The 22,542-nt window shown below is 38.0% G+C and overlaps 1 protein-coding gene across 5 annotated transcripts in view; it reads left to right on the top strand.

Annotated features, from left to right (window-relative positions):
* The window catches only part of LOC120542844 (SUN domain-containing protein 1-like), a 68,243-nt gene extending 49,025 nt beyond the window's left edge, over window positions 1–19,218 (top strand). For all 5 annotated transcript variants that reach the window (XM_039775534.1, XM_039775530.1, XM_039775533.1 and 2 more), the window contains 10 exons: window positions 2,369–2,629; window positions 3,223–3,309; window positions 3,561–3,607; window positions 5,389–5,506; window positions 6,627–6,881; window positions 6,967–7,051; window positions 11,722–11,837; window positions 12,054–12,221; window positions 17,066–17,158; window positions 18,160–19,218. In XM_039775534.1, coding sequence (XP_039631468.1) covers window positions 2,369–2,629; window positions 3,223–3,309; window positions 3,561–3,607; window positions 5,389–5,506; window positions 6,627–6,881; window positions 6,967–7,051; window positions 11,722–11,837; window positions 12,054–12,221; window positions 17,066–17,158; window positions 18,160–18,276 — 1,347 coding nt within the window. In that variant the 3' untranslated portion in view covers window positions 18,277–19,218. The remainder of the gene's footprint in view (window positions 1–2,368; window positions 2,630–3,222; window positions 3,310–3,560; window positions 3,608–5,388; window positions 5,507–6,626; window positions 6,882–6,966; window positions 7,052–11,721; window positions 11,838–12,053; window positions 12,222–17,065; window positions 17,159–18,159) is intronic.
* Window positions 19,219–22,542: the final 3,324 nt, after the last annotated feature.

The raw sequence follows: 22,542 nt of genomic DNA, 5'->3' as shown, positions 1-22,542 counted from the left end.
ATTCATTGAACCCCGCAACCAGCTATATTTGCTTCACAGAGCAATTTGCCAGCACGCCGGAGCTGATCAGTCAGTGCCATATATTCGTTGAGCAGCCAGCTCACGACCACTTCGGGCCCTGGCAGAACCGCTGTCTCTGGGATTCCGCCACTGCACTAGACGAGCCTGCAATCATCAGCATTTTACCTCTGTGTGTGTTTGCATGCAGACAGTTCAAGCGCAGTTGGCTCTGTGATTTACTGAATTTTCAATGGCGTCAGTTGCACCTTGAACATCTAATAATAGATTGTTACAGTATTTTTTTTTTTTTAATTTCCAGTTCATTTCCAGTGTGTAAAATGATCAGTGTTGCAGTAATTGTGAATGCTCTTTGCATGGAAAAAAAATGTGTTCCATTAAAATGTCACATTTTCTTTGTGAATTGTGATGTTTACTTAAAAAGTGCAGCTAAAAAGTATTTGGCGTCCAGGGGTGCATTAAACTTCAAGTATGTGTCGGTTTAAGGGTTAACTATCATTGTCGAGACCTTGAAATACACATTATGGTACAAACATCAACGTTAACACATGACACTAACTACTCGGTAAAACTTGCCTCTCGAGAGACGGCGGCGGCATCACAGCTCTAGGATGCTTGCGATGGTTGGTAGGACTGTGCAGTCTTGACAAACAATAACAAACGATACTGCCCCCAGACGTTCATGTAGTGCATTGCAGTTACTAAAACCAATGTGGTTTTAGTAACTGGTTTTGTGACTGGAGCCTCTATTGAAGGTTCTGTTTATGATGCGTCGACAATAAAAAAAAAAAATAATAATAATAATCCACGCCGACGATTTTCTGTAGTCGACGTCATTGACTAGTCGTTGCAGCCCTAATGAGAGTGGATGTTCAGATTCTCATTTACATAGATTATCAAACCAAAAGCGCAGGTTGCTCTGGCTTCAGTATAACTGCTGGTCAGAGTGGAATTTAATTCCAAATGCATTTTTTTTTTTTCTTTTCTAAGACTATAAAAGCTTCAAGATTTCTGATGGCAGTTATATTGAATGACTAAGAGGCTTCAGTAATTACTTGTATGAGTTTAAGAATGTGGTGTGTTCAGGAAGAGAGTCCTGCATCTTCTCACTTTATATTTAAAAAAAAAAAAAAAATTGCTCACTAGTAAAGCGGCCTTGTACTCTGACGTAAGATTTGGGACATGAGTTTATGGTTATAGAATAGTGTCTTATTCTTGCATACAAGTCTTACAGTCCAGTGATCTGTTTTTCCCCTTTTCTGTAATTGCTTGTTCTGAAAAAGCTGCTGTGGTTAGGCTATTTTCTGCTTGAATAATATATTGTTCATCAGGGTAGAAGCCACAGGAGCCTTCTCTGTTTATATATACAGTACTTGCAATGTGACTGAATATACAGATATGAATAAACTGCCATACTCTCCATGCAGCCTTTCTTACGTAGTGCAGAGAAGGCTTTAACAAAGGCATAAACAACTAAAAAAAGTGCTTTATTATAAGGACTGTCAGTTAAACATTTTCTACAATTACTGTAGCGTCCATTCTGGCAAATGATGAGCCAGAAGCCTCTAATTGGTGGCTTTTCATGGAGAAATTAATTACTTTTCCTTCTCTCCTTTAATGTGAGGAGTGGCCAACAATGTTACAACCCCATGAGCTTGGAGAGAGGAAGGTACTTGGAGAATGACAAACACCAAAGGTCAAGATTTCCATGGTGTTCATTAATGCACTTCAGTGGTAATAAATATAATTTCAGCCCAGGAGAGACTATCAAAGATGCTCATGGGAGTGCAGACTGCAGATACTGGTGCTAATAGGCACAGATGTCTGTATTGTCCTGTAACAGGTGTATTCTCTGCCACTTACCTCATAATGGAGACATGGCAGTTTTTTTTAAACTACAGGGTGGTCCAGATCTAATTATGCAGATCCAGATCGTCTGGATGACTTTGATATATTCGGGGACGATTCCAGTTTGGTGCGAAGATGATTCTCAATGGTCTGGGATTTTTTCAGGTGATTTTCTATGTAATAAACCTAAGTTATAGCGTAATGAAAATTGCATAATTAGATCTGGACCACCCTATATTAATTTAAAAGTGTGCTTAAAGAGTTTCTGCTTGAATGGTAATTGTATTGTAATAGTTCTACCCTCTGATACAGTAACATTTGTGAATTGCTTTGTTTCTGCAAAAGATTTTTTGTATATGTATGTGAGCTTGTGTTTGTGTACTTTTACTTTTGACACCAGTTTTAAATGTACAACAATAACAAATAGAAAAGCTGCATGAAGAGAAGCATGCAAGTAAATATTTTAAATGCATAAGCTAATTACAAGTCTGTCATTTCGTAGAGTCTTTGGACAGTATCTGATGCTGGACGCATAACCGATCTGGAAAAGCAGTTGGCTTTAGTCTCTGCGAGATGCCAGAAAACCACTCAACTAAGTGAAGAACAGCATAACACTGTAGTGGCTCTGTATAATAAACTGCAGGAGAAGTTGGAACAAATGAGTGACAAGCAAGCTATGTCCCTTTGGATAACGAGCCTTTTTAATGAACAAATGACCAGTATAAAGGAAGAACTTAAAAATGATGACTCTCTACGTTCACGGGTATGTTGTTCCAATCCCTGCGTCAAAAAAGGTGCCATTTCCTAAATTTTAAGATGTACTTTTCGTTTAACCTGAGGAAATCTAGAAGGCATTCTTTCAATGTACATTTTGCTGATCAGAGTAATTTCACAGACAAAATCTCAAGCAGAAAATATGCATGTAATAACACTATGCTTAAGGACCTAGTACTGTCTGTTTTGCAGTGCATTTAAAATATCAACCCTTTTATATCATGCAGAAATGTCAGAGATGTACTTTCAAAGAATTGTGTGTGTGTGTGTGTGTGTGTGTGTGTCGCAAATCTAAGTTTTTTTGTTTTTCTTATTCTTTATAATTTGTAGCAGTAAAGGCGGACTACTCTCATGGATATGTCAGGTGTTTGTTTTTTGTCACCACCCCTGTACTTTTCAATTTAACTTTTAAGAACATTCCTAAGTACCCACTTTTACTATTCTTTACAATGCTTTAGGGTTCTAACAAGTTGTAGGTTCCTACAAGATCAGCTATGATGTTGGACTACTTGCCTATTAAATGCTGTTTTAACAGTTTTCATTGTATAGCCTTAATCAAGGTTGTTTTTCCCTTCTGTACAGGGTGACTTTTTGTCTTTGCACCATGGCCATGAGTTACGCATTATTGAACTGGAGAAACTTTTAAAGGCAGTTGCCGCCAAAGCAGAGGTATGTGCTATCCTGGGTGGGTAATTCTGGTATTCCAAAGTTTAGTTTCCTGGTCCTTGCCAGTAAAATAATTTTGGTAACTACTTAATGCAATTGTATTCGGCATAAAGATGCTACTTTAGTATTTTATTGAATTTCAAGTGATGTCATGACATTTTCCTTCATTAACATGTGTATGTCAGCTTGGTAATGCAGCTTAAAAAAAGCTAGAAATAAATCCAAAATATTTCTTTTTTGTTTCTGGCATTTAGATTCAAAGGCAGCAGGAAACTTTGTATTTGAACCGGGATGGTGGCAGGTATGCACCTCGGAAAGCATGAAATTAACAAACAAATGTTTGTTAAAAAATCCTGTTTTTCTGAATACAAATGTGTTTGTGTGTGTTTGTCTTTCCCAGTACAGTACTAATTTGCTTACATATTAGTATTCAGTCGGGGGCGTGTCTCACAAGACTGATTTTTCTGAGATTTCGAATTTTAGGGCGGGGGTATAGGATTTTCATTTTAGCTGAGTGTTCCTTGTAGTGTCCATGATGTCTTTCTGTCCAGTGTCAGTGTGTCTTGGTTCCATTTCCCCAGTAGGCCCTCAACATTTTGTAATGCAGTTATAAATGCATAAGTTCCACCTGTCAGTATCTTAAACATATTTTAGAAGGTTTTTTTATACTGTCCATAGTAGCATTTTTACATAGGACAACACAAGAATACATATCCAATCAGAGATCAAGGTCATTAAAAGTACCTACAGTATTTTTGTTTTGTTGCATAGTTTCTGTATTTACCTTTATTTTTTGCATCTCTACTGATATTGTGAACAATGTTATTTAGGAAACCACTGGGGAAAAGTTGCGTTCTGTGTGTGTGTTGTGGGGTTTTTTTTTATTTTTTATTTTTTTATTATAAAAGACCTCAAGGTACATTTAAAAATAGAAAATAGATGCAGTTGTATAGTTCTACTTTGCTGCCAGCAGATGGAGCGCTTTTTTTTTTATTTTTTTCTTGAGAACAAACTTTAAGCTAAATGAAAGGATGGGCAGGACGGACAGAGGTAGATGCATGGCTATGGGCATATCGTTAAAAGTGTTGGGAGAAATTTGTTTTGATGCATGAGTTCTCAAAAATGGATGTGTAAAATATGTAGTGATGCGAAGAGTAGTCTTTACACCGGGAATGCAGCATTTATTTGTAGAAATTGTATCGAGTAGTGCAGAATGCTGCTGTTGAAAGTGTTAATTTGAAATTTAATCACTGTTTTGTTGAAAATAGGGATGCTTTGCTACTTAGGTGACCGGTTTGGTGCAGATGGAGGAGCAGTGATAGCTAGTGTGACAGGTGTATGGAAAATTACTTGAGGAAAAGTCTGTGAAAGTTGTGTGCAGAGAAGTATGCAGTGAGATGTGCAGGATGAAAGCAAAACAGGAAGCAGGCCTTGAAAGAGAGGCTGAGAATGATGAGGTGGATGTAACGGGGGGTACAGTGGAGTGAAAAAGAAGAATTCAGAGTTAGGAGAGAGTCTATTTCTCTTCAGCACAACTACAATCCCATCCACAAAGCTAAGGTGGTTTGTGAATTTTGGAGCAAAAGGCAAAGGATGATTGGGTGAAGAGATGCACCAAGAAAGAGGTTAAGGGGACAAGGCCCAAATAGAGAGAGAAGATGATTATGGGGGTATATGGTGTTGGATGATATGAAAAATATGGATCACACCCCAAAGGACTGTAGAGAGTAGAAAATGATTGGTGGGTCAACAAGTGAACCTCTTATTTATGGTGTGTAAATTACTATTTTTCTATTAAGGTTGTATTAAGATTTAGCACCAGTGAAGTGAAGAACCAGTAAACCAAATTTATTTTACAGTGTCTTAAGTAATAACAGAAGGATACAAATAAAATGCTTTCTCATCATTATGCAAGCAACAATAAAAATTGTTGCAGTTTTCTCTGCAGAGGGTTTGTTTATGTATTATGTATCCTCTATAAATGTTTGGCTGCATTGTTAATGAATAATAACTTATGCTATACAGTTTTTTTGGGGTTTTTTTTCCCCCCATAATGTTGCTTTATTTCAACATGTCTTTCAGTGAAAGAATAAAGGATGATGGCAGCCTTATGTCTGAAATAAAGAGATTGGAGATGGAGATAAGTCAACTAAAAGTTGATTTGAATATAGTGAAGAATGTTCAACCAGCATGTGAAAAGGTAGTTTTGTTTCTGAGGACTTTCTTTCATAAACAATACATCCTTTATTACGTATAGTTACAATACAAGTTATTTATGAATCAAATGATCAGTTAATCATTTACAGGCTAGGTTATTGCTATTTTAACTTTTGTACCTACATATGATTAACACTAGAATCCCTGAAGCCTACAAAAATATTTGTGATGCCAGGCCACCTTAAATTCCCTTGCACCTCCTCATCAGTGCCTTTCTTCTGCAAGTGTGTCAATCCGCACAAGTAGTAAGCAGCCTGCTATCCCATCCCTCACTGAGGCAGCTGAAGTCGCAAAATTCTTACAGATGAAGTCGCTTTATGTAGGAGTTGGGTGTCTGGAATTGTATAGGGAAGATATTATATTGTTATATGGAATGTATACATTTCCTGTGTGTTCCATGTCTACAACAATCTGTTTAAATGTAGGATGACAGGAAATGCAAGGCAAGAAATGTTGAACACGCATAACTAAAACAGAAACGTTTTTCACGTTTTAGTAATAATGACAAAATGTTGTCGTGAAACGCTTTCACAAAAGGTGTAACAAAACAAGGGCTCGCTGTAGAGACTAGATAGCTGAACAATGTGATTTACTGTTCTTTCACATACAATAGTGATTATACCGTATAGCAATCCAATCAAGACTATGAAGTGCATAGCTATTATAAAATGGGGGTAAACCAAATAGTGTAATGTTGAGATTTTTTCCTGAAGATCAAATCCTCTGTTAGTCAATATTGGATCATCCTTTATGGTTTTTCAGTTCTGTAGAATTTGGGAAATTGCATGGTTTTCAGAGAGAGCTGGGTCTTTGTCTCAAATGACTTAGTTTTTTTTTCCTGAGAATGGATGATTGACATTAAAACAGTACTACAATACTAATACAATTAGACTTTTTATTAAACTTTGGTAAGTTGATTGTCTCCAACTTTTAAATGAGCAACTACATTATATTTGTCACACATTATATGACTGAATGTGTGGGGTTTTTTAATAGCATTTAGTGAAGTAAATTAGGGGTTTGTGTGTAATAGATGAACGTTTCAGTTTGAATTTCTTTTCCCCAGTTTGTCAATAATGATTGTTGCTCTTTGGTTTATGAAGGTGGATGCTCAAGTTAAGGATTCTCTTAAAGTACTCCTTTATGGTGCCAAAGAAGAAGAGATGCCAGACTCTTTCCTGCAGTGGCTGTCAACACAGTTTGTAAGAAAAGATGATCTTCAGGAGCAGCTGGCTGCATTAGAAATAAAGATACTGAAAAATATTACTGTTTTCGTGAGTGAAACTAAAGAAGTGCCATCAGTTGACTATGTAAAACACATTGTTGATGATGCCGGTGTTGCTGGTGTATCTGAGGAGGTGGGTTATTTAAAACCACTTTTACATTCCTATGGCTTGAGGATGGCAAGTATTCCTTATAATACTTATCCTTTTCTGTTAACAGCAAGTGCGTGTGATTGTAAACAATGCACTGAAATTGTATTCAGAAGATAAGACCGGCTTAGTAGATTATGCTTTGGAATCCGGAGGTAAGTCCCACTCCCCAATAGCCTGGCTCTTTTTGTATTAACATTAATGACTTATTAACAAATTTGTTTCAGAATTGAATCTTGGTGTATTTTTAATAAATGTTTATTTTGTAAAATAAAGCAAGAGAAATTACTTAACTAGCTGTACACACATGTGCCACATTTAAATATCAGAATTATGAAGTTTTAGTGAAAAATTAATAAATTGTCAGTCTTGTCTGTAGTGTGAAACTGAAGTGCGTTGTGTGTGTTTTAAAAAATAGTCAAAGTAGATCATGTGATAGCAGGTGCTTTTGGGAGTAGAATTATTTTTGTTCAGCAACCAAGCACAAGGTTACATTAAAATAAAAAAAATACAATAGTAATTATAAACAGTCAAACAATAAGTAATGATGTTCAAATATCCATCCATCCATCTATATTTAGTCTTCACCTCTATCCCTTTGTCCTCAAATAAGTCTAGCTCATCTTCTCTGAGCTTTCTCTAGCACTGTCATTTTCCTTTGAATAATTTGGCGGCAAAAACTGAACTTGTGTATTCCAGATAATGCCTTACTTGGTCTTTGCATAGATTAAGTATAATAGACAAAAGTGTTGTGCTATATAACATAGCATCCTGTTAGCCTGCTTAATTGCTTTTGTAAACTGTGTGGTTTTGAACAGTGATAAGTCCATTACAGCTATTTTATTCTACTCGTAAGGTGTATTTTCAAGTTTCAAACATGATTAGATTAGATATTTCTATATAACACTTTTCTAAAGCATTATTCAGACTAAGTATCAGCACCCATACAGTATCTGTACCAGAGCCCATAATGCACATTTACTGGTCTCTGACCAGACTAGTCCCATGTTTTTGCGTGATTAGACATTTGTAAGTTTCCCATCTTTAAGAATTTTCCTAATACGTAATGATTTCTGAAAAATGCTTATGAAGGGCTTATACAGTATATATGATTGCTACCTCAGAGTACTTACAGTTAAATATTAGTTGGTCCCAATGTACAGTATTTCATTTCACCCCTTTATCCTATAAACACTTTTCCTTTACTTTAGTTCCCCTGGGATAGGCTCCAGCAGACCCCTGTGACCCTGTTCAAGACTAAGCTGGTTAGAAAATGACGGACTGACTTCATTTCATGTAAAACTGATGTCTCATTTTGTGGCTTTTAGACACGGGGCATGTCATACTTGCATATTGCAGTTGCTAAAGTTGTTGCTAGATTACATTGATGGCCAGCAAGTTTGTCTTTTACGTGTCACTTTTACATACTATGTGCCAAAGTTCCAGCACAATCTGGCTTGCCCCTTTTTCTGACAGCCAATAGCATGCTGCCTGATGGAGCCAGCATTGTACAAAGAGCTAACAGCTACAGTGAGTTCAGTTACAATATTTGTCCTTTTTCATTTTCAAATTCTGTCATGGTATAAAAACATGAGACTTTGGACAAACAAGCTGCTGTTCTGGTTATGAGGTCCAAAGCATGCACATATTCCATTCTTCATTCCATGCACATATGGCCCAACACTATAGCTAAAGACTGAATCAAACCTAATTGATTTTGTCTGAGTGACTTGCAGATTAGTTGGAGTTTGTCACTGGGCATGTCACATTACACGATTGTATTCACAGGAGCATGCTGCCAACTGCCACTGACTTGCTAAGATTATGTAAATGAAGGTTTTGACTGAAAATCGCTGAAAAATGTGTGTAATGTAATATGGACTTAAACTTTTCAACCTCTATATAAGAAGTTAGTTGTTTGCACCTTTCCAATAATGCTGCTAATTAACTTTTTTTGCCTTATTTTTTTATTGACTTGACTCAAGCCCCTTAGTAGTTTCCTTAATTAGCAGCCAAACAATAATGAGACACAAAATGAGCCACCTCATGACCAGCTCGCCTGTACCCATCACACTATCTGAAAGTAAAGAAAGGTGAAGGTCTCAAAGGTTGATCTCTCAGGTCACCAAAACATTTTGATGGTATTCTAAGAAAAAACAGAAAATCAACAGACCGTTTGGAAGTGTCTGCAGTTGCAGAATAAGAGCAGAAATAAGGCATGGAATTAAATAACAGGTTTAATTAACAGCAAGAATCGGCTTCTCATTAAGAAACTGGATGGAGTGAAATCCACTTGAGTTTGAAGCTCCTGTTTAGCAGGTAATCTGTTGGCATATTTCATATGTCATTTCTATTTGGCATTCATTTTAATGAAGAAAAGAATCAATTCAGACTGAATCCTTAAACAAGTCAAGTCAAGTTGGGGAGCATGCACTATACAGTGCATTGCCACACCCACTACACGACGAAACAACTCTGGATCCCAGTTTGCGACCCCCCCCCAGGCAGACGCACGGTCTCATTCCACCCTCCGGAAATGACCCTCTATCTGCCGCAGCCAGGTGTTACGTGGGCGATCCCTTGGCCTGGTCCAGCCACTCGGGTCTCCAACAATGAGGATCTTACGAGCCGGATCACCCTCGGGGAAACGCACCACATGGCCGTAGTGTCGTAACTGACACTCTCTCACAATGCAGGTAATGTGCCTCATTCCGGACTCCATGAGCAACTGCTCATTCGACACAAAGTCAAACCAACGGTACCCAAGTATTTTCTGGAGAGAAACTGTACCAAAGGAGTCCAGTCTTCGTCTCGGGTCAATGGATAGCGTCCATGTCTCGCAACCATATAACAAGACAGGAAGCACCAGGACTCTAAAGACTTGGACAGTCGTCCTTTTTCATAGATATTGGGAGTGCCACACACCCCTTTCCAGCGACCTCATGATCCCCCATACTCTCCCAGTCCATCTACTGACTTAAAAGGAAGAGTCACCAGAGACATGAATGTCCACTGCCAAGGTAAGTAAACCTCTCAACAAGGTCAACACTTGCTTGGCCGTGCCCAAGAGGTCATTAAAGGCCTGGATCTTGGTTTTTATCCAGGGCACTCTCAAGCCCAGACACTCTGACTCCTCACTCAGTCTCTCAAGCTCCACAATCAGAGCCTCCATTGACTTTGCCGACGATGCTGTTATCTTCACAAAGTCAAGATCGGTGAGTCTTTCTTGACCAACAGATGTCCTGTCCTGGGTATGATGTTAAACTGCATCAGGCCCTGCAAGTGGTGGCACTCCAGCCACTGTAAAAAAAAAACTTCCCAAAGCTCAGAGACTACAGAAAGGACTCCTTTTTGCTCTCCATGGGAGTAGTTCTGCTGCAGTCGCCCAAAGGAAGGCTGCTCGCATCATGAATGGGGGGATGAGGGAATGCCCTCGGGAGCTCCATACCCGGAAGCGTCAAAACCATTGGAGAGCCAACAGTCGGGTCTGTTTGGGATCGTAACTGGTGTGGTGCTGAGGTGTCGCCCGCTGCGTGGCAGCACTTGGGTCCCAATTTGAGGCGGCCCATATGGGTGGGCGCATGGAACATCTTGTCTCTCCGGCAAAATGATCTTAAAAACAGAGCTATTAAAATGAAGGGAAAAGTTAATTAGCATTGAAAGCTCTTCACTGATTAAGAAAAGGGTTAGAATGAATGAAAACCTGCAGTCACTTCAGCCCTCCAGGCCCAGAGTTCGACACCCCTGACTAGATTAAGTCTTTGTTTCATTTCCTGTAATATATTGCCTGTACATACAGTATTTCTGAAAGAGACTCAAACTTCTGTCATGCAACCTCTTTTATATACATGGTGCAATTTTAAGAGAATTGAATGATGAAATGCTCACGTCTTTAACTAGACTGTAATTTTGTAAGGATAAATATTTGAAGGGAGTCAAAAAATTCCAATTTGAAAATAAGCAAACTGTTCATCTGAACAGAGGCTGAAATTTTAAGTCTGGTTACCACTGGACATGGCTATACAGAGTTTACTTTATTGCTAGTTTGTGTTAGTAAATTGAAGTATTTCCCCCAGAAGGCAGCAGTGTATGCTGGTAGTAGTGTACATCAGTGAAGCAAACAACCCACTGTCCTATAAAAATGAAACTGGACTTGATGCCCCTTTTTGGAACAGTAAAATCTGTGGGAGCAGATGTATTTAGACAATTTTTCCTTTTGGTGGTGTTTTGTCTTTTTTATATCCACACATTTGTCTTGAATTGACTTTAAGCCCATTGTGCAAAAAAAATTAAATATTCCAAAAGATCGTAGCAGTAAAACAAAAGAAGAAAGTGGCCATGGTTGCTTCATCTGTTTTCATTTTAGCCAGAAATAAAGCAGCTAATTCTAATTGTAGATATTTTTGGTATTGCCATATGTGAACTTGCATCAGGTTTCCTAAGTGCACACAAACACCATTGTTATGGGAGATTCTGAAGATCATGTGTGACTTTTGATGGCGTGGTATCATTCAAGGAAGGGCTAAAGTAACATGTTAGTTGAGAGGTCATGTTTATTTATTAAAGAGTTGGGCAAAATGAGACATTTATTAAAGACCACCCAGCTTATCCAAAAAATATTAATGTTTTATTAAAAACTACTGAATTAATATTTTGACTTTTTTAGCAGATAATGTTACTTTTAACAGTTTTGCTTGATATAATTTGTAAAACTGGATAAATGTTGTAAATTCCATTATGCATGTTTGACCATTCTGTTTGATTCTGTTTGTCTTACAAAAGGAACATAGTGTTTGTTAACTATTGTATTTGTTTTGATTTTCAGGTGGCAGCATCCTAAGTACTCGTTGTTCTGAAACCTACGAAACCAAAACTGCTCTAATGAGTCTGTTTGGTTTTCCTCTTTGGTATTTTTCACAGTCCCCAAGAGTAGTGATTCAGGTGTGTTTTTAAAATTTGAAATTTATGTTTCTGCACAAAAAGTATAAATGGTGTAACATCATAAATCTTTGGTGTAGCAGGTGCTTATTAGATTAGTCTTTTTGAATAGGTTACATATAAAAAGAGGAGCAATTATTAAAGCCCAAGTGTGTTGTGTTAGAAACTACAAAATCCAGCTTATTTTAATGACACCTATGCGTTCTTCTTTCACTACAGCCTGATGTTTATCCGGGTAACTGCTGGGCTTTTAAAGGATCTCAAGGTTACCTTGTTATTCGTCTCTCACTGGCAATCTACCCAACAGCCTTTTCAGTTGAGCACATCCCCAAGTCTCTCTCTCCCACTGGCAATATAAGCAGTGCTCCAAAAGATTTCACTGCCTATGTAAGTCTTCATTATTGCATTACATGTGTTCAGCCTGGCAGAGACCATTTTGATTGTCAATCGCAATAGTAGCTGTTGTCTGATCTTTCACTTGTGAGGTTCTTTTTGCAGTACGGAGACCAAACCTGCAAACATTTATTAACCTGAAGTCTTTCAATTTTACTGTAAAGTTTAGGAATAACCTTTTTTGTCACAATTTCTTCCCATTACTTCACTGTTGCTTTAATGTGATGGCAGAAGTCTTTGTTAAACTGCATTGCTGACATATTGGTTAAGTTGTACCTCTAAAGGGTAATTCAATTTATTGTGTGCTGCAATTTTATGATAAGAAAACAACTGAACAGAGATGTATACTGTAAGATAAAACTAGTCTCAAGGTTTTCTACAGCATATTTTGTTTTAAGTGATTGTATTCCCTTTTTGTTATAAAATAAGGCAAGGCACCAGTTATTTAGTCATCCTCATCACACTGTATGCTACTTTATTTCCATGTAATGCAGTATATTGATTTTTATTTATATAGAATTCTTATGCCTCTTCTCTCAATAATATACTTAATAATGGGATCCTCTTTAAAACTGAACATTCTTAAAGTGCAGCAACTGACACTTGGGCATTCTGTTTGCTGTACAGCCTTTATTAAATGACGTAATGGTAGTTGGGCATTTTTGAAATAACACTGTTTATCTACCCTGGATACCTGAAGATTTGCAGGATGTAATTGTCAGTTTATTTCAGCAGGCGAGACTGCTGAATTCTTTCCTTTCTTTAATAACTACCCTAAATTATCCCAATATCAATTTAAGAAAATTAGACACTTTATTTTGAAAACCTCCTTGGGATGAGACTTTGGCATTTAAAAAACAGACTTTTATTATTTTTGTAGATGCCAATGTTCATAGATTTAAAGATATCATAGTTGAAAAAGACAGAAAATAAGAGGATATTCCAATGCGCCCCCCAGTTTATTGAAGAAGTGGATAGATGGTGTGAGAACACCCCAGTGGTGACTAGAGTGCAGTTTCAAGAATATGAAACAAAGTGTCTTGTTGCTATTCAGACATTGACACAGCTGGGCTTTCTGCCGGCTTATAAATGGGTGAACTGGTGGTAATAGACGGGTGGAGTCTCAAAGTTCTTCAAGGTCAATGACTATCAGACTGTGAAGGAAACAAGCACACTCTGCCTGTTCCAGCCACATCCCTTTCCTGTGTTCACAATAAATGATTCCCCATAAACCCAGTGGAATAATCCTATTCATAACAATAGTTACATTTATCATTTGCAGAGATCTGCAATATTTTTTTTACAGTCAGTTATCTCCAAATTCTGTTTGTATTGTTAGCAAATGTAGATGAATAGCATTTAACTCGCTGCTAAAAATGTATTTTAAAAATTGTGACTCAAATTAGGCTTGCTCCAAGTGTTCAAAGATGTTTTAGCATGATTTAACACTTTATCCTGTGCCTCTTGCTCTTTATTACGTATTCTGGTTTGGTCCAAAGATTTTTCACATGAACTGCTTACAGTACTTTCTTGGAACTGATGTTAGAACAATTGGATGTCAACCCAAATGACTTTCCCAAAATCCCACTGTCTGATTGTGCCTGTTTACTGCTATTTCCAGTGTGTTTAGCCATTAAAACAGTTTCTGAAAAGGTTGCTCTAACAGGTCATTGCATAAGGTTTTACAGCTCTCATACTATGTGGATCATGAGTGTTGCTGATTTTACAACTAGAGCAGGGCTACTCAACTTCATATACCTCAGGGTCCAAAAGCTAAACATTTTCTGACATTTTTGGCGTTATTTTCTAAAAATTTAAGTTAGAATGTTTTAAAACTAGCAAATCTGCTTACAAATTTTCTTTGCTCTGCTCTTCTCTTTCTTTGGGGTTAAGTTTATTAAAAAAAATCCCAACTTCAAAAGAGTAAATGTAGCAATTGGCTCTTAGCTCAACTTTAAAGTGCAAATATAAGACTTGTAATCATAACATGTCACTAGATAACATCTGAAGATGAAGTAGTGCAAAAATATCTTAAAGGAATTATGAGTTATGTGAAAATTTACTGTAATTTAGATCTACTAACATTTTATTATCCAATCTACTTTTGCTCCTTTTAAATGCCTTCATTTAAGACAAATCTGTAATTGAATACTGCCATTCTCCACCATAAATACAAATAATACAATCGGGATGTTTACAGCATTCTCTAGTGTCTGCCTTAAACAATTTATTTATACAAAAGTAAATCCAAAAACATGTGAGAGCATTGTGCTATTTACACTTGATAATCTCCATTGCTGAAAATGCAGTTTTGCGTGAGTAACTGGACGCAAGCAAAACTTGTCTTTCTTTTCCACAAGTTAGGACCGCACTATACACTCCTGCTGATGCATAAAATATCCATATCCAGAAACTGATTCCTCCGTATGCTTAGTTATAAAGTGCAGTTAATCTGCCAATCAATGAGCTCATTTTCAAAACTGGCTTTTGAAACACTTCTTTGTGAGCTCCAAAGTAGATTTTACTTCAGTACTGAATGAATGTTAACTGCACAAATCATTGGGATCAGTGGTTTTAAGTCATTAAAACGACCGTTAAATTCTCTTGAAAAGTTCAAAAACCTAACTGTATGAACTCTGCTAGCTGGAAAGCAGCGCTCACAGCTGATCTGTTCGAGCATTCAGGGATGGAAAATGAGTAAAATAGCTTTCTTGAAGCTTTTCTTGATAAAGGAGAAGCTTGTCCTGAAAGCCAAAACATTTCTAACAAGAACAGGGAAAATTGTCTTGTTTCCTCGTAACTTCAGATTTAGTGTGTTTAAGTGCCCTGTCATGTCGGTGAGAAAAGCAACATCCAGTATGAATTTTTTATCATCTACATACGGTATATCAGTGTGCTCCCTCTGCTGAATAAACTGAAATACTGAGAGAAAATCAATACACCTTAATAAAATGCTACCTCGGCTTAATCATCGAGCTTAGGCGTGTAGGGTGAAGTCGAGGTAGTGCGTTTCATATTCCACCACTAAACACGAAACTGTCAATGCTTTAGTGATTGTCCTCGGATGTAATTTACAATTCTAACTCTTTTCCATTGTCCCGTTCAGATGTCTTTTTCACAATTTGCAATATAAGTGTTCTTGATAGAGAATACAGTGATATGCAAAAATGTGGGTATAGCTGCTGCTTTTCAGTAATGCTACGTATAAGACCTTTCTCCTACCCGACCATTGATAAGTACCGTCTGCGGTAACAGATACCAATTTACTCATATATATATATATATATATATATATATATATATATATATATATATATATATATATATATATATATATATATATATATATATATATATATATATATATATATATATATATATATATATATATATATATATATATATATAATATCAATCAAACGGAGCAAACAAATATCCTCTCCTCTTGTTTGGTCTTTAAGTGTGAGACGAGTGAGCATTTCCTCAAGATCGTGCCAATAAAAGAGGCACGCGCACACCATGACCAGTGCCATGTCTGTGAGGTATATAGAGATATAGATATAGCTGACTCTTGGTTGGCAAAACTAAAATGTTCTGCGTTACTATGGTCTTTTACAATTTTCAAAAAGATTACCGGAAATTGTTTCAGTTCCTTGGGATACTGTAGAATTTTTAGTAGTTGCAATGTTAATATCTGATCATTGATATCGGCTTTGTTTTTAAAATTGGCGAAAAGAAATTGACTACACTCCAAGAAACATATCTTAATAAGCTCACCTTCAGTAAAAGGCCTGCTGCTGTTCCACGCCATTTTATTTGTTGTGCTGAGATAGAATCACTCTCTATTTTACATGGAAGCAGATTTTTCTGGCCATGTAGGCTATCATAGAAGTGAGTGGACTTTATCCTTTCTTCTCTGAGGGGGGACATTGTTTTCTAAAGTATACGTCTCGGATAAAGCAGACATAGAGGTTTGGTTATTTCAGTGGATGCAAATTTTTCTTCCAGTGTTGTGCTAAATGTTCTATGCTCATCTGAAAGTTAGCGTTTTGCCATTTTCTTGTCGTTTTCACCAGTGGTTCTATGATCATGTTGTCTACTTCGCGTTGTGATACAGAAAGCAACTCACTTGAAATCACTTGAACTGAAAAGACGTTTAAAACACAAGTGCGCCCTCTTTTGAGGGAAAACTGAATGTGAATTTAAATTCTGAAAATGATTCAAACAAATACATTTCTTACAACGTGGAGGGCACGGAAAATGCTTCAGGGGCCACGTGTTGAGTTGCCTGGCACAAGAGCAAATAGTCTTATTTTGTTTTTTTGTTTTTTTTTTTACTGTTGCCAGATAATACAGCAGGAAAACTTTTTCATTTTACTGCAGTTAGTTGCATGTTTCTAAATAGATTGACAGTAGTTTATTTCTCTCATGGAGAACCTCTTGAGCTTCTCTAACACACACACAAGAATTACAAAAAATAGGTTTGAGTAAGGCTTTATAAAGGTGTGTATTGTTGTTGGTACAAAGGAATCTCAGTGGTGTTTGTAGATGCTAACTTGCTAAAAATATGAGTCATGAGTGTACAGACAGAAGAACCTTTGTTAATATAAATTATGCAAAGCTTCTTCTTTGACTAACCTTAATTTGTTAAAATGTCTGTCCAGGTTTGAAAGCCATTACTTGCTGCACTTAAACTATCCTTGATGCTTATTTTACAAGCAGGTAGCTGCTAATGAGCCTCATTGTTTCTGTTCTTTTAATTTACTTTTACAAATGTAAAAAGACACATCTATGCAATGTCAGTCTATATCCTTAATGTGGCTTTTTTTTATCTAAAGGGTTTGGAGGATGAAAATCAAGAAGAGGGTACTATGCTTGTGCATTTTACTTATGATGAAAGTGGAGCACCTCTGCAGACCTTTCCAGTTACCGTATGTTTCTGTTCAGTACAATTTATTAACTTTTTTTCTCAACTGGCAAATTGATGCAATTTAATATTATATTCAAAATAATTCATCTTCTGTCACTCAAAGGCAATCACTGGTGATCATGTGCCAGTTACTATATCTGCTTTTTGTCTGTATAGTACTTGCTTAAAATGGCTGTAACTATTACGGACAGTGTGTTTCAGAGAGAGTTTGTATGTGCAGTCTTAGCTATTATATCCTCTTTACTGTATGACAGTGCTCAGTTCAGATATCCATTAAAAGTTTGCTGTCCTTTCATGTGACTTCAGATACATTTTCTATTTCCTGGAAGAACAGAGACAACCTAAAGCTCAATATTTACTTAACGAATCATTTTAAATGTGAAGCTGTGAACGTAGATGTGTATGTACATTGTACATATCAAACTATAGTTATTTGTGTTCATTTGAGGTAAATCTAATGAAAATGTCAGCACAAGTAAAGCTTCTGTCCAATAATGACCTTCTGCCAACTTGAAACGTTTGACAAATATATTTAAAATAATGGGTTGAAAATTGTACTATCCTGTTGTACAACATGGACAAAGTTGTCTTATCCTTCAATAATTAACAGTTCATGGTAAACCAAATGATAAATGATCAATCTAACAAAATCACAATGGACAGATCTGGTGCAAAAGTTGAAATCCAGATAAGTAGGAAAGCTAAGGAATGTTAATGTCTATTGTCCGTAAATAGATGCATCTGTGATTGTTGACTAAGGCACATCCACCCAGCATTGAAAAGATGTTTTAGCCTGCGAAATAATTCACATTTTCAGTTATGGGTATAATTAATGATTGCTTGTTTTTTTCGGCTTATTATTAACAAGGTTTCTTCCAATGTGCCCTCTAAATTTGCCCTGCACAAATAACTGATTCCTATTAATCACTACATTTTTCACACTGTATCCAAAGACCTACACCGTGTTGCTTATTGGCACCTATTTTGTTTTCTTTTTCATAGGGTGAAAATCCGAACATCTATCAAATAATAGAAATAAGAGTGACTTCCAACTGGGGCCATCCAGAGTACACATGCTTATATCGGGTACGAGTTCATGGAACACCAAATCGAACGTGAAACACTGACTTTTCTTTAGGTTTTGTATATTTGCTCCACTGTAAATAATGGAAGATATGAAGCTGTATTTGGGAATACAGAAAGTTTTAATTTGTATAAGAATGTAAAACCAGCTTTTTGGACTAAAGGGGAAGAATATATTTTGTAAGTTTAAAGTTTTGCTTTTACCAATACTGGTGTCCATGGCACTTAACTTCAGCACTGAGGTTGCACACTTAGTCTGTCTCACTCAAGATGGGCTGAAGCTGTGACCAGATATCTACAAATTGGACTCCATGTTGACAACACTGTCTGCAGTTGCGTTATCAGAGTAAATGACTTTCTCGTTATTAACCTGCAAATAGCACTTCATACCACTAGTCCAGCCTATGCACTCACCTGTGTGTCTCATTATTAAGCTATGCTCATAACTCGATGTTTTCTTATTCTGACATGTCAATGGTTGACTGATAAACCCAGAGAATGTGCTGCTGCAGTTGATTTAATATTACTGACTGAAGTTCGTTTGTTAGAGTCCACTTTATGTCCTGGGTGGGAGATGAGCTTTAAAAGGAAGACCGACATTTTTTCAGTGTGGTACTCTTTAATCCGTATAAGCGTTTAACGCTGCAGCAGACTAGTGAGTGAGCAGGTTGCCAAATCTCATAATTTAGACATTTTTACATCCTTCCCATAAAAAGCATATCTTGCAGATTTTTGTTGAGTCAGTGTTCTGCATTGTTTTATATTTGTTTGATCTTCCCGTGTGTAAATAGCTATTGTAAGTAAGACTGCGAAGGACAGTGTTTGGTTTTAATATACATTGCACAATGCTTCTCTGGAATATTTTGTAAAAGAACTACAAGTCTAAATCGTACATTTGTTTCCATAAAACTTGTCAAGTAAAAATGAATATGCATTATCTGCTAAATATCAAAAAATAATTGGAATGTTGCTTAAAAATGGGGAAATAAGGCAGGCCAGAGAGGGAAATTTTTGTTTATAGCTATTTATTAAAGAACTAAATAGAAATTTGTGCAATCGTGTGCATTTTATAATGCTTTTCTCTGATTTGTCTGTATTTTATTCATCTTGCTTGTACTAAATGTTTCACAAGCAAATATCAAATGTTGAAATAAAGAGTTCATTTTTTTTATCTGTGCATGTGGTGATTTGGAACAAAGTAATAAAGAGGTTTTATTTTGGATTCATTGTGTTCATTGTAATTTTCTCTTGTGAATTACACAAGTAACCGGAAAAGTTTGTCTTCCTGTGCATCGAGACTTGTTTTTAATGCATTAGTGAGGCAAGCAAACATAAGACGAGGACACTTAATGTTGAAACTAGAGTCAGCAGGTGTGTGTGACCGTATGTAGGGACAGGCATCGCCCCATGTCGTACTTCAGGGCATTTATAAGTGCAAATCTTTTGGGGACTAACGACGACACCAATATGTAAAGTACCTTAAGACTCTCATAAAGGGTGTTGCAGTCTGAAATGGCACAAGAGCCCCAAGTTCAGCATGACACTCTGACCAGTGAGAGAATGCAAAGTGGATGTGCTGCCGCTGTGTGTTGTGTTCAGTTATCTGGTGTACTTCTAAGGGGCCTTTTAATGCCTGTGCATTTGTTTAGGCTCTTTTGTGACCTGCTAAGTTGTGGTGCAAAGCCTTCTGTTCTGCCAGACTAAGGCAGACTTTATTCTCTTTTTCTGAAACAACATTAGAACACATGCTTGGTGTATTTTCTATGACTGTGTACCTTAGGCTAATGAATGCGTAAATAGCCCCACACACCATGCAGAAATCGTCAGTCTGTATACAGCCGCGAGTTATTTGAGCAAATTAATAAGAGTGACATTTTGTCAGCCGACACTCACCAAGTCACTGAGGTCCTTAACATCCATCGTGCACAGAGTCGTGTCTTTGAGAAGTGCTGAGCAGGTCCTGTTGTTCATCATGGTTGTGGGTGTGTTGGTTTTTTTTTAAGATGGATTCTTGTTGCATTTCTGGCAGGAGTTTGGGAAACGCAGACTGCTCAGCTTGAGGATGTTGGCATAAAAGTTGATGAGATTGATCAACAAGGAGAGTTGTGGCCGAACAGATTTACTCCTTGAGGATTATGGCAATGGGAGGTGACACTGGCTTGATGTCCTGGACAGCCTGGATGTTCCCCCTTCTCAGATGGAACAATAAAATGGAGGGGCAGATGCAGACTGCCTTCCAGGAGTGTATGCTTCCCCGATACACTACTAAGTGGCAGCGTTCCTGGCAGCACCTGCAGGACATGCTAGGGACTGAAGTCCTTTTGGGCAGCCCTGCTAGTTTCTGTGGGTGCCACCAGGTGGAGCTGCAGGGAGTGGCCATCCCTACTGTGAGGGACTTCTGCCACACCTGTGAGGGGGCCTTTGGGTAACGCAGGGAGTCGGAAGAGGACAACAATGCTTGCTGGAGGAGATTTGGGACAAAGAAAGTGGAAGGAGGAATTTGACATGTCTGTGTGCATTGAAGGTACAAATTTTACATAAAAGTGTATTTGATCCCATGACTGGTGGTTGTGTAGTTTTAGGTCCCCTATGATGCTCTCTCCTGGCTACAAAAAAATCTAAATATAAACACATTTGAGATTTCCTTCACATTACAAAGCGCCTCACTCAAAAATAATACCAGGCCTGCTTGTGTGCCTCACTAACTGTGAATCTGCACTGTCATTCAAAGTCCCATCAGCATGTGACTGACAATTCCTGAAACTTGGAATGTCCCTGAATTGCTGCGTACCACAAATGACCACCTTGAGATGGCGCATTTGCTTCAGTCAGACACATCTGCAGAGATGCCATCTCGGAGCAATTGACTCCTCCTCACCCACTGACCACTCTAGGCAGGCATCAAGCATTTGAACTGAAGGGAACACATGACGATGTTCAAACTGGGTTACCTTTGGACTGTGCGCTGCTGCATTGAACCAATGAAGTGACCTGAAAAGAGGAGTGTCGTGTGCCACCACACATACCCCTGAATTTTGAATTGTCCACAGTGGCTTGGTGCCACATGCCAGCAGAGATTTACAGTAATCCAGCTGTGACGAGACCAGCTTCATACTCCATCAGATACGGCCTGGTCTTGAGGAAGTGGCATGCAGTGACTCTACAACACTGAGGGCCGTGGTCCCCGAGTGACAGATGGTCAGTCAACACCCCAAGGTTGGCTGAACAGACTAACGAGTTGGGATTCCAGTGATGGTCCATCCCAGATGCCTCTGAGCCCAGAGAAGTTCATGCCACTTCTGGATGTGGGTGACAGAACAGTAAAGTTTGAAGTGGCATTGGTAAGTGTCACTCGGCATTGTAGTGTTTGACAAAGGTTTGCCAAGGTGTGGCAATTTCGGCCATTGCTGGGTGACACTTCTTGATGTGGTGCCATCTGAGGGAGCCAAGATCTCCGCTGTTCAGCTTCTGCTTGCAGCCTTGCCTTTCAGATTCTTCGAATCGTTTCATCCTAATATGCACTGCAGAGGGAGAAACGTGTAAAGCCCTCCCAATCGTTCTTTGTTCTGAGACATTTCAGTGAGATCTCTCACACATTTGTTGACATACTGGAGACCCTCTGCCCATCTTTACCTTTCATATGGACAAATGTGAACAAATGACACGGAGTTGGAATCTGTTGGGTTCACAACGCTTGCAGTGAAGTTCAAGTACGTTTAAGAAACTCTGTTTGTTTGTTTGTTTATTTTACTTTTTATTTTCCTGACCGTCCCAACTTTTCCGATTTGGGGTTGTGTTTGGGTTTTCTCAAGCCCACCCTGCCTGGAAGTGCATAGGGAGGAGAGGAGAGGGCTCAGCACCCACCTTTGGGGCACCCCTGATGTCTCAACAGGCCAGGACATGCGGTGAGACTCGGACCACCTGATGGTAGTCCACGGGGCTGGTGTGGTGGACCGAGTCTCATGACGACTTTCAAACTGGGGTACCTTTGGACTGAAGTACCTTTGATGGACATTTGCGTTGTTAATAAGAATTTGTGTACCACCAAACAATTGTAATTATGGAAGGTAATCGGCTAAAATTTAAAAAGACTAATTTTAAAAAAAAAAAATCAAGACTCTGATGTCTTTACGTGTGTTTATTGGACGGACGACACGGGACACACGGCTGGTTTCTTTTCTTTTGGTTTTTCGAGTGGAGCTCGGGCAGGTGACCAGCTTGTGGTCACGTGGTGTCATTAGGCGGGCAGTGTGGTTTCAGATCCCACTATAGTGCCTCTCCCAAGCTCAACGGCCAGTGGTG

Source organism: Polypterus senegalus, chromosome 13 (assembly GCF_016835505.1).
Source record: "Polypterus senegalus isolate Bchr_013 chromosome 13, ASM1683550v1, whole genome shotgun sequence".
Classification (NCBI taxonomy): Eukaryota; Metazoa; Chordata; class Cladistia; order Polypteriformes; family Polypteridae; genus Polypterus; species Polypterus senegalus.
This window is presented reverse-complemented; position numbering and strand designations above follow the sequence as displayed.